The 13411-nt window shown below is 36.6% G+C and overlaps 1 protein-coding gene across 1 annotated transcript; it reads right to left on the bottom strand.

Annotated features, from left to right (window-relative positions):
- Window positions 1–2305: 2305 nt before the first annotated feature.
- On the bottom strand, window positions 2306–7780 carry LOC136803934 (uncharacterized). Its single transcript, XM_067060655.1, has one exon. It carries the CDS (start codon window positions 7778–7780, stop codon window positions 2306–2308), a length of 5475 nt encoding a protein of 1824 aa, XP_066916756.1.
- Window positions 7781–13411: the final 5631 nt, after the last annotated feature.

Raw genomic sequence — 13411 nt, 5'->3', positions numbered from 1 at the left:
TGGAATCATTGCACAACCATTAATACAAGACACTGATACAATCATGACTTCAAATGTAAATTGCGATGAGTTTAACACGCCTTTACGCTACCACCAACCTCTCATGCATCAAATTGACATAACATCTTCTTATCATCACGATTTCTTGTCTGATATTCAACCTGTAGGCTATACAAAAAGCTTTACAAGCTTTATAAGCGGAGGAAAATCTCTACGAATAATGCCAACCGTAAGACGCGACGAAACTGAAACAAGTTCATTATCCTGCCAGCAGACTATGGATTTAATCAACGCAACACAGACTATCGATGTCGACCCGAAGGAGCTTTTACGAAGCCAAAGACCTCTTGAAACAATGGGGTATTATCAATTGAAAGAACTATGTGGTATTGTACCTGACAGTGCAATTGTTGCTTTTCAAGGAGAACAACGTGATTTTCTAGATAAAAACTTGGAGAGAGAATTAAAGAACGCCCCATCTGAAGTCGAGAAACTTAACGTAAAACGCTTGTTGAGTTTATAAGTTTATCTCATTACTTTTAACGGAAACTGGAAACGGTTTTCGAATTTCCTGCTAATAATTAAGCCATACTTTTGAACATGTTTAAACTTGATTGTTATGAAGGTTGCCTGCTATTTTTCAGAAACTCAAAATCACATAGGGTTCAAATTTATGTGGCTTTGGTTTATTGATTGTCTTCATGAGTGATTGAAAAATATCTTATGGAAAAGACAATTTACAGTTCGTTCACGATAAATATGCAGCACTTTTTGTAACATGTGGAAACCAGTCACAAAGGAAAAGGTCTAAAGTTAAAAGTTCTGTTTTGGTTTCCAGGGGCTGTATAGCCAAAAATGGGCACTCGGTATGTGCACTCTTGTAGATACGGTTTTCCACTTTGCTTTATCATTCTAAAGGTCAGTCTTGTAGCAAATCACCTTTTCAATGAAAGTTAGTTGATATAAGGGTCAAGGTTTGGATGTTCGGTTCACATTTAACCACCTTGTATGGCTTCCGGAGGAAAGTCAAAAACAGCTCCTGCTAGTGAGAAAAGACCACCAAAAAGAATTTTCCTTCAAGTGACAAAATAAGCTTACATGACTTTTTTTTCGTATTCAGATGTTTCAAATATCTAACAAACTTTTCAACGAATTGATTGAACAATATTGTGTTGAAAACAACATTGATCCTATGAGGCCCCCCCAGCGGACCCAAATTTCACGCATTCACGCAAAAATTGTTCGCAATTCACGCATTCACGCAAATTTTTCTCGAAATTCACACAAACCCAATTTTTTGGGAAATCGGGGAGATTTTCGGAAAAAATCGGGGAAAATGTCAAAAATAGAGGTCTTGCACATTTCGCTAAGTTACGTAATTTACGTAATTTCCGCCGTTATGGAGTAAAACGTTCGATTTGCATAAAAAAGTATGACAAGGCTGTACTCGAGATATTATTCGACCGGATCTGGTCATGCACTTGAGAAAAACTTAACTCAGTAGTGATTTTTTCCTGTAGACCTGACTATAAAACACCGTGTTTAGTAGCGTCATAAGAAGCCCCCAAATAGAAAGCGTTACGTAATTTTTCAACTTTGCCATCACGCAAAATATTTGATTCTTCTAACTTGTCACGATCGTTTAGAAAAGGTGAAGCTTCTACAGTTAACGTATCGCGATAGTAAGTGAAAAGATATGCGCCGCAGGCGAATTTTTGTACAAAAAATTGGTGAAACATTATCAAAAATAGGTCAAACAAGCTAGATGCTGAATGGACCTACCTGATGATGAAAGTTAGATAGCAATGCGAGGAGAAAAAAGAAAAAAATCAGTCAGAAAATACAACGTTTAGCGAAAATGCATAACGCAAAAAATTCATCATTGATTGTTGATGGGGGGGAGAGGAAAGGGTTGAAAGGAAAAAATAAATAGAAAGTTCTGGTCGCAAAAATCAGTTTTATTGACAATTGAATCATGCTTGATGGTGAGCATTGTTATCAATAATGTTTTTGTGTGAAAAAAATTGGAAATAATCATCAATGAAAATCTGCAAAAACGGCGATTTTCGGCATTTTGTTGTATAAAGTATAATCATGAACTGGTCTTTCAAGTATAAACACGTGCATAAGTACAAAGTGCGCCGAGTAGGCAACTAACATAAGTATATACCGGGTTACAAATTATACGACACTCCCCCACAGAAGTGAGAGACCCTAAAAATATCATAAGAAATATAGTTTCATAAGTCCATATAGACTATCAAATAAATGTCATAAATCTATCAAAATATAAACAAAACACGATTTAAGAGGACTGTATATCTTCTAATGCGTTGGGCACAAAAGTGATACCCGCATAATCAAGTTCATCAGTTTTGTTACTGTGAATAATAACGAGTTTATTGATAGGGCGCTTTAACTGTCCATTCATTGTCTTAACGACAGCGCCACGTACTTTGTTGTCTTTACCTTTGATGAGTTCTTCGATCTTTCCCATCTTCCATTTGACCCTTGGTCCTTGGTCATCAATGAGACAAACGTCTCCAACATTTAGAGTTTCAGTTCTCATGTTGCGATTGGGTTTAACATTCCTCTCGCGTAGACTTGTAAGGTATTCACTTTTCCATTGTTCCCAAAAGTATGACAAGGCACGCTTTATAGCGCCACAGTTTATTTCATTGTCGTTCTCGTTCTCGTCCGTGTTCTTTACGGAAGTCTCAATCTTCCTCCCGTAAATCAGATGGTTTGGGGTCAATGGCTGTGTGATTTCGGAATCATAAATATGCGTTAACGGACGATTGTTTAGAATATTCTCAATACGTTTAAGTAGTGTGGAAAGTTCATCACACGTCAGTATCTCCTTTCTTAGAGATTTGCGTAAGACACGTTTGGTAGACTGAACCAGTCTCTCGAACACTCCACCACTCCAGGGAGCAGCCTCAATGTTAAATTTCCAACGGATAAAACGAGATTTTGCAAAATCTTGTGTAGCATTAGAGGTGAAATTCGAACCATTATCAGAGTTAATAACTTTCGGAGCGTTATATCTGTTGAAGAAACGTTCTAAAATACGAATTAGAGCGTCTGAATCGTAGCTTGTAGCGAGATCAAGGTATACAGCTCGCGTAGAGTAACAAGTTATCAAAGCAATCCACGATTTGTAAAGAGTTTTCTGATCACCAAAATTGTTTCGAACGAATACCGGACCAGCGTAGTCTATACCGATATTCTCAAACGCGTAACTTTGATCGACACGTTCTGATGGTAACTTGGGTTGGTCAGGGTAAATACATCGCTTACCCTCGAATAATCGACAAACTAAACACGAGTTTATCAGTTTCTTGACGAGTTGTCTGCCTTTTGGAATCCAATATTGTGAGCGAATTTCGTTTAAGGTATCTTTCGTTTTGTTATGTCCAACGGTTTGGTGACATTCGAGTACAATCAGTTCAGCTAATCTCGAATCACGTGGTATAAGAATTGGAAATTTCGTGTCGAACGGAAGGGGTGCGTTTCCTAGCCGTCCTTTGCATCGTAAAATACCATTAGCGTCTGTAAAAACGTCCAGACTTCGTTTCAATTGTTCGTATCGCGGTGATTGGTATTCTTTTTGTACTTCAAGGATCCACAGCTTCTTTGCGTTCACTAGATGATTGATTGATTCTTCGGCATCGTGCCTAGTGTTTTGAACACTATGTTTTAAGTTTCTCACGAATTTTAAAACTTTGGCCGTCACCCGAAATAAACGGGATAACGAACCGAATCTTCTTGGATCGAGGATTCCCAGTAAATTCGGGACCTCGACCCCATCACTAAAAATTGTATGACTTTCATCAGATTGTGGTATTTCACACGAATCTGGATCAGGATACTCACGAACAATATTGTAACTGTTAAATAAAACGAGATTAAATGCAGTGTTAGTAGCTAAACAAGTAACTTTCTCTTCATCATCAAGGTCAGAGAATTCAAATTCAGTTCCAACAAACAGATTAACAGTTTCTGTAGTAGAATGTTCATTTTGTTTCGAAAAGTTATCACCTGGCTTTAGGTCTGGCCAGTGTTCTTGGGAGAGAGATAAAAATTCGGGGCCATTCAACCACCTCTTATTTTGTACAATTTGAGATAACAATAAACCCCGGGTTACATCATCAGCAGAATTTTGTAAAGTGTCAATTAGTTTCCAAACAAAAGTTTTTGATTTCCCTCTTATCTCATTTACTCGATTTTGAACAAATTGTTTGTAAACTTTATTTTCGTTTTTGAGCCAACAGTAAGCGACGGTGGAGTCTATCCAAGCATAAATTTTCTCAATAAAAAGTGTATCTTTCAGTTCAGACTTCACTTGATTGATGATGATAGTTAAAATTTGAGCCCCACACAGTTCTAATTTGGGGACAGTACTACCCTTTATGGGTGCAATACGAGATTTGCCTGTAACTAACGATGTGCTTACAAGACCAGAATCAAATTCAGTTCTTAGATAAACACAACAACCATATGCTCTTTTTGAAGCATCACTGAATCCATGAAGTTCACGAGAAACGACTGGATCATCATTTGTAGTATAACAATACGGTCTCAGAAAACTAATATCTTTAATTTCCTTCAAATCAAGTAAAATTTGCTGCCAGACAGAAATTAATTCAGTGGGAATAGTCTCATCCCAATCAGTGTTGGAAATACAAATATCTTGGAATAAAATTTTCAATTTCACGATAAGAGGATTTATAAGTCCGAGAGGATCGAAAATTGACGACGTAAATTGAATAACATTTCTCTTTGTAGGTAACGAAAATTCAGCTGAGTGTAAAGAGTTTTGGAAATTAAGAAAGAACTTATCATTACCTTTGTTCCAAGGGAGGCCGAGCACTTTAGTGAGGTCACATTTGTCGAGGACTTGATTCTCTCCTGTAAAAAGTTTTTTCAGATTTCGTTCGAGCGATTCACAGTTCGATTGAGCTTTACGAAGATTGAAATTGGCTTCAGCAAAATGTTCTTTACAGGACGTATAAAATTCACAGGCTTCAGCTTCAGTGTCTAGACTTGTCGTAAGGTCGTCGACGTGTAAGGAGCGGAGTAGCAGGTCACGAACTGACGTATCTTTTATCTTATTAATATGGTATCTCAGTGTTCCATTTAATAGAAACGGTGAAGAAGTAACTCCAAATAAAACGCGACAAATACGATAAGTAACGAGTTGATTGTTATCAAAGTTCTGAAAATCAATATCATTGGTGTCTTTCAACCATAAAAAACGAACAAAATCACGATCTTTCTCGTTCAGCATGATTTGCCAAAAAGCTTTTTCGATGTCTGCGACTAAACCAATGTTCTTAGCACGAAAACGGAGTAGAATGCCAAATAATGACGTTGTGAGCGAAGGTCCTGGATCTAAACAGTCATTTAAAGAAGGACCGTAAGTTGTAGAGCTAGCATCGAAAACCATTCTGACCTTTGTAGTTATACGGTCGTCTCTGCAAACAGGACGATGCGGTAAGTAAAAAGCTTTCTCTGGAGTGGTTGAAGTTGGAACTTCTTCAATCACACCAAGTTCAATCTGTTCTTTGATAATAAAATCATAAGTTTTCAAAAGTTCCTCATTCGATTTGAAATGTTTCAGAAGCACTGATCTGAGTCGACGTTTACTGGTTTCAAAATTATCATTCAAAATTTCGTACTGTTCGAGAAATGGTAGGGAGACCTTATAACGTTTAGCCTCATCATTAAAAGAAATATCATTTTCGAAATTTTCAATAGCAGTAGATTTAATTTCGTCATTCGATTCTTGGACATTTTCACAGTCCCAAAATTTGTTCAAAGTTTTTTGTAAATCTGTGTTCGGTTCGCGTATCTCATACTGGCACTCTAGAACATGCGTGGTCAAAACGTTTGATTCTAACGGATTTTTGTTAATAGAGCCGGACAAAACATAGCCTAGCTTTGTATCAATAGCAACCAAAGTTCCTTTGGAATTTTTGACTTTGTGGTCGTTGAAAAATCTCCAATAATTATCAGCACCAATCAGCATGTCAACGACTAACGGAGAGTTCTTTGGATTCGAATCTGCAAAATCTAACGAAGCAAACTCAGGAATTTCATAAACACTTTCAATATTCTGATTCTTCAGTGGGTGGCAAATTTCGTTGCACAAAGCAGTCACTGGAATTTCACAATTTTTTCCTTTCACGGTAACTTCGAAAACGTTCAGAGTTTTGTTTGTAGAGTTATCATTAAAACTTTTAATACATATATCTTTAGTCGCGATGGGTTCATTTAGCTCGAGTCTTTCAGCAGCTTTCGGTGTAATATACGTAATCTGTGACCCCAAATCAAAAAGAATTCTCATTTTCTGTTCTTTCGTTTTACTCGAAACGGTAGCAGTAGCAGTTTGTAAAAATACATTATTATTCTTTGACCCAGCTACACACGAAACACTTTCATCGTTTCCCTCCTTTTTATTTGAACTGTCTTTCTCTTTTTCTTTCGTGAGAGTTTCAATGTTTTTATCCTGTTCATTGTTTGTACAAATCGAGACGTGGTGTTTTCCTTTACACACAAAACATTTCATATTCGTTCGGCATTGTTTTGATGAATGGCCGATCTTGAAGCAACAAAAGCAACGTCTTTCCTTTATTATTATAGACTTTCTGATTTCTTTATTCTCTACTATATCACAATATTGTTCTTTGTGATTTCGTTTACAAAAGATGCATTGTTTTCGCTCACTTGTCTTCGTAGAGAGATTTTTTGAGGAGGCGTTGTCATGACGATTAGATCTTTGTGTGTGACCTAACAATGAACTTCCAGTAAATTTACTCTCTTGTAAACAACTTGAAGAGATTTTTTCGCGAGCTACAAGCTCATTTTTGAATGTTTTTAAAAGTGTTAATAAATCAAATTTTTGTTCATTCGAAATGTTTCTTGAGATAATAAGTTGCATTTCTCCAGGCATCTTATTCATCAAAAGTGGGATCAAAAGTGGCCCATATTCTTCATTTTTCATTTCAAAGGTTTCTAAATTTCGTAGCTGAGTTTCAACGGTGTCGTAAAGGTTTCGTAGAGCTTTCAAATCATTGATATTAGATACCGATTCAAGTTCAATAATTTTCCCCATATGAAACGATATAAGTTTTTCTTTGTTGCCGAAACGCTCTTTTAACAGTTCTAGAGCTTTTGAATAGTTTTCGCTCGATAAATGAAATCCCTTCAATAAATTTTCTGCCTCTCCTTCGAGGTAACCCAACAAATAATTAAGTTTTTGTACATCTGGGATGCTTTTTTCATTGTGAACAGCAACGTTAAACGATTCTATGAATGACTGGTAATCAGCAGGATTCCCAGAAAATTGTTTGATTTTCAAAGTCGGAAGTTTCACGTTTGTTTTTGCTTTTGCGACAGATTGGACAGAACTTACAGGAGTAGAAAGCTCGACATTTGAAGACCCCCCACCAGTGCTCTTTCCCCTAGAAAATTTGGTAACAAAATTCTCAATCTTACGTATTTCGTAGTTTGTTTTGACTTCGTAATCCAATGCGTCATTCATAATCAAATTGTAATCATCATCCTCGGTTTCTTCATCTGCAATTTCTTGGTATAACTCCATGATACTTTTCAATTTTTCTTTGACAGTGTTTTTCAAAACAACGAGATATTCAATTTTGTCATTCACTAACTTTGACTGTTCAGTAGTCATAATCTCTTTGATATCTCCTTCTAATAATTTCTTAACATACGAGACAAGTCCAGCACGCTGTCTCTTTGAATTTTTCTCAGCCATTTTAAATCAATAACTCAATAACCAAATAATCAAATAATCAAAATTTGTTTTCTTATTTGTTGTTGTTGTATGTTTTCTATATCTCTTCCAACAACCAAAACACAAATGCCCCAAGTGGCATTTCAATTTGTAAAATTTAAAAAACGAGTTCAATCCAGTTCGGTATGGACCATGTTGTATAAAGTATAATCATGAACTGGTCTTTCAAGTATAAACACGTGCATAAGTACAAAGTGCGCCGAGTAGGCAACTAACATAAGTATATACCGGGTTACAAATTATACGACAATTTTCCACCAGAAGAAATTTTTCTCAAAAATCGAACTCGGCCATGTTTTGAGCGAGTGTGATTATTTGCGTGCCTTGCGTGCCCTCGTGGGTCTCGTGGGTTACGTGGCTCGTGCCCTCGTGGGTTACGTGGGTCTCGTGCCTTCGTGGGTCCAGAAAAAAATTACGTGGGTATCTCGTGGGTCCAAAAAAAATTTAGGTGGGTATCTCGTGGGTGCAAAAAAAAAATACGTGGGTCCAAAAAAAATTTCCGTGGGTATTTCGTGGGTCCAGAAAAGTATTACGTGGGTCCAAAAAAAATTTACGTGGGTATCTCGTGGGTGCAAAAAAAAGTTACGTGGGTATCTCGTGGGTCCAAAAAATTTACGTGGGTACTAATCTCGTGGGTCCAAAAAATTGCGCCAAGACTCTGTGTATAGACTCGGTATAGACTCGCGCCGAAAAAAAACCTTATGCAGTTATTTAAGTACTTTAGAGTTTGTAAGACTTTTCATGAGAGACTGTTTTCCTACAAAAGTGTGTACAATCGTAACGTATATCTTTTATTACAAGAGACGTAAATTCGTCTTCTTTAATGGGATAAAATTTTGGAGGGATTGAATTTCCCCCACAAAAAATTACTGATAGTGATAAAGTTAATATATTTCTATTTTTGAGTTTTAATCGTTTTGTCCACTACTCATCCCACTTTGAAATTTGCACACACTCGATAGCGTTATTGTATTATGGGAAACTTTCTTTCTTTTTCAAGAGAGATTTCCCATTTCATTGTCTTGACTAATTTTCAAAACATTCAAATTATTATATTGTGATTCGCGAAATTAAATCCCGACGAATTATTAAGAAGACCCAAAATCACGGGATCTAATCCTAGCAAACTTCTAAAATTTTGTGTTTACGTGGAGTACTGTAAGGCCTCCATCCACCGAGGAAAACAATCTGCAGTATAATCCTACTAAATTAAATTATCGAAAGAAAAAAAGCCTCTGGATCAAGATAATAAAAAAAACAAATTTAGATCAAGCGCTATCGGTTATGTTCTTTAGGTTTTTGTAAGCTTAAAACAAGCTTCTTCACGTAAAATTCGTAAAAATTTAATGTCAAATTTTAAGGACTAATCGCATAATTTTTTTGGACCCACGAGATACCCACGTAAATTTTTTGGAACCACGAGATACCCACGTAATTTTTTTTTCGACCCACGAGATACCCACGTAACTTTTTTTTGCACCCACGAGATACCCACGTATTTTTTTTTGGACCCACGAGATACCCACGTAATATTTTTCTGGACCCACGAAATACCCACGGAAATCTTTTTCGGACCCACGTATTTTTTTTTTTGCACCCACGAGATACCCACCTAAATTATTTTTGGACCCACGAGTTACCCACGAAGACACGAGACCCACGTAAGCCACGAGGGCACGAGCCACGTAACCCACGAGACCCACGAGGGCACGCAAGGCACGCAAATAATCACACTCTTTTTGAGCATTGCTAATACGCATCTTTTTGCAAAAAATCAGAAAAAATTAAAGATGAAATCTTGAGAAAATGCCAAAAAACCGGTTTTTCCGGCATATTTCCGGCATTTTCGGCCGGAAATGAATTTTTTTCGAAAATCGGGCTCCGTCACATTTTGGGCATTACCATTTTGCATCATTGTGCCAAAAATCAAAAAAAACTAATGAGCCAATCCTGAGAAAAGCTGGTAACAGACGAACGAACGAACGAACGAACGAACGAACGAACGAACGAACGAACGAACGAACGAACGTGGGTTAATTTATAGGACCTCCACCGGGGCACCCGGAGGTAGGTCCAACAAACTCGAGTATGACACCGTGATGCTTAGCTCAGGGGTAAGGAGGCGCAACCATGGTTTACGCAGAGAGGAAATTTTTGCATTTCTGTCACTCGCGTTTGGCTAAAAATGCTCTCTTTAACACAATTGAAAAAGAATGTAGTCTAAATTCGTTAGAGGCAAGGTACGATCGCTTGATAGCTTGTAAAATGAGGTAAAAGAATGAACATTAAAAAGAAAGGTTTTAATCAGGGCTCACGAATTAATTTCCTAACGTGGAGGGGCCGAAAACATAGTGACTAAGGAGGCGCAACCATGTTTTGCGCCGACAGGAGAAAATTTCTATTTTAACCCTCTGATGTGCTTAAATACGACCAGGGTTTGATACGACTCCATTTCAGACTAATTTTGCCAAGAAATCAGGTTATCGAAAGTCTACATCATGGGTAAAAATTTCTTTGAAATAAGTTTCTTTTTATTTGCAAAAACGTGGTGAAGTCATGGCCGCCTCCTGCCCCAGTGACTCTGGCCCTGGCCCTGGATCACTCATCATGCATAACCATGGTTTTATCTTAAACAAACACTTTCGAGGGGGCAAATTAGAGTTATTTAAGATTCGAGGGCCAATACATGTTTGGCCCAAGCGAAAAAATCTGGGAATTTAAGGTGTCTAGATTGCTAGAAAGCGCATCTAAATCATGAATCGTCTTATAAAATAGAGAATTTGAAAGTTGCTGATTTTTTTGTACACCTTCACCTGGCATCCCTTGAATTTGGAATAGGTGTGCACCTTTGTGAAAAGGAAAAATTCACGCGTTCACGCAAAAAACAGGGCAGATTCACGCATACACGCAATAGAAATATGAATTTTCACGTTCACGCAAGTTTTTTCAATTCACGCTTTCACGCAATTTTTTTCGATTTTCACGCATTCACGCAACCAAAACAGCCCATTCACGCATTCACGCAAACCGCTGGGGGGCCCCTCCTATGAAACTTCTCGAAAACGAAAGTGAAACTGATCTTAAAGACGATTTAAATGGATGTATGAAATTGGCGAAAGACGTCCTCATTGGGTCAGGAATCAATTTACATACATTCCCAAGGAGTAAAGAACCGATTAATTTAATGATAATGTATACTGATGCTGAAATGAAGGACATTGTACCAAAGTCATTTATTCAGCAATGTCAGGAGGCAAGAAAGAAACGGCATGTTAGTCAAAAGCAAATAATTCCAAAGTCAAACCATCCCATCAAGAAACATGTATATATCAAAGTTCGAATTACATTTAATATATTTTATGATAGTGCTTTATTATTTTTATTTAGTATTATTTATCAACTGGAATACTTGTGGTGTTTTCTCTTAACCCTTTCTGGACGAGTGGGCCACCGGCTGGCCTAAACTAGAGACCAAATTTTAAATGGATATATCTCGATAACCAAGCTTTCCCAAGAGCTCGTTCAGCTACTGTTAGAAAGAGCATACAATTTTGAGTAAAATAGGTCTATTTGGGGGCACCGTACCTCTAAAACAATCGTCTCGCGTGCGCAAGACGTCGTCAAAAATATTTATTTATTTTTTCCAAAAGTGCATTTCTCTCGTCTGGAAAAGGTCAAGTTGATTGCTTGATTGTGATGCTGGATTGGCTCCTTTGGAACAAACCTTTAATACAACCGCGCTTTAATTACTTTTGAGTTGGAATACTATACATTCGATGTAATTTTTTAAACATCATATCTTCTTTATAGGGAAAAAGGTAAAAAGAAAAACAAGAAAAATAACCAATATTGGCTCAGGTGAAATACTCCAACAAAAACTTGATGAATCAATTAAAAATGCTACAGAAATGTTGCATGTTTCCGTCAAAGTTGCGAGTCAGAGATTCGATGATTCTTTAACAAAATGCCGAAAATCAATTCGAGGATTCCAAGTACTCGATACTTCGATTGAAATTGCGAAAAAAAATCGCTTCAAGGAACAATCGATGAGCTAAAACAACAGTTTGATAACAGCTCTCATCGAAACGATTCAAGTGAAAACCTCCCTTATCAAACAACCAATTGAAATTAAGCATGAACAAAATATTGATGTTGAAAGTAACCACGATGAATCAGAAATTCTTATAAATGCTTTGCAACAGGGGGGGGGGTCAAGCAGTTAGTACAAGACATCATGCCGGTTAGTACCGTGGTGGTATACCTACAAAATTTTCAAAAATCAGTTAGTACTTGATGGTACTAAGTGACTGCTAGGGTGGTGTCAAGTAAAAAATCTAGGAAAACAGTTAGTACAAATGAATACTAAGTGCTACTTTTTTACCTTTTCTAGAAAAATATTAAAAATAAATACTAAAAGCAATCAGGGAAATCCCCCTCCATAAGAGAAATCAAAGAACCTAAGACATTTAAGTCTTCCCCTTTGGAGTTTGTTTGGTATTACCCTTTAGTTAAACACTATATCAGGGGAATCCCTAACTATAGATTGATAAATAAAAGAAAAAGTCAGTTGATTTTCCCCTAATGTTCGTAGGGTAATTCCCTGTACTTAAGAAAAGTTTTGTGTTTAAATGATGTCACACTTATTGGTTTGATATTTGTGTTATTAGTAGAATAGACACGGTGTTGGAATAAAGCTTGATGTTGTAGTGATAATTTTTAATGAAATGATTATTTTGTCTAATATGCATCTTTTTCTTAGAAATGTTCGAATGTTTTGCTTTTGCCAAACCTCTGCGAGAGTCCGATATTAGAAGTTTATGATATTTGAAAAAAATAAGACAAAGGAAATGGATAAAAATAAAAACGAAAATAAAACCGAAAACAAAAACGAAAACAAAAATGATAATGAAAATTAAAATAATAATGAAAATGTAACTGGTTCTGATTTTGGGAACATGGTTTGACAAAAAGTAAATATCACACTCTCGTTTGATAGGTTTTAAGGGGTGGTCCTTAGTGAATTTCCTTTGAAATCACTTAGTATATTTCATACTAACTGTCAAAGGGTGGTGGTGTGGCCTCTTTCCTCCAAAGAATCACTTAGTAGGCATGATGTCTTGTACTAACTGATTGACCCCCCCCTGTTTGCAATACACTCATTAAGATTCAAGTCACTTATCGAAGAGAGATTATTTCCAAATCAGTTTGAAACAAGAAGAACCAGAATCGTTAAGAGATGTGGAAATGAAGCCAAATGTTTACTTTCGCGGGCAGAAACTTTCGCGTTTTTCGCAATTTTGATCCTTTTTCGCGAAAGTTTCTGCCAGGTAAGAAAGTAAACCTGAAAAACGTGTAAGTTAAATTGAAAAAAAGTTAAATAATAATTTTTCCTGCTCAGTTTTGCACTGTTTGCTAAATTTTTGCGTGTTTTATGAGTTTTTGTTACCAAAAAAGGTAAATTTTATATGAATTCGCAAAAGTTTTATATCTGTTTTCGGCTAAAACCATAATTTGCGAAACTTAAATTCGCTAAATTTCGCAACTTTTTGACTTCGCGAAACTTTCTGCCCTTAAAGTATAATCTAGACTCAT

The sequence above is a fragment of the Clytia hemisphaerica genome, unplaced genomic scaffold, assembly GCF_902728285.1.
Source record: "Clytia hemisphaerica strain Z4C2 unplaced genomic scaffold, Clytia hemisphaerica genome assembly, whole genome shotgun sequence".
Taxonomy (NCBI): domain Eukaryota; kingdom Metazoa; phylum Cnidaria; class Hydrozoa; order Leptothecata; family Clytiidae; genus Clytia; species Clytia hemisphaerica.
This window is presented reverse-complemented; position numbering and strand designations above follow the sequence as displayed.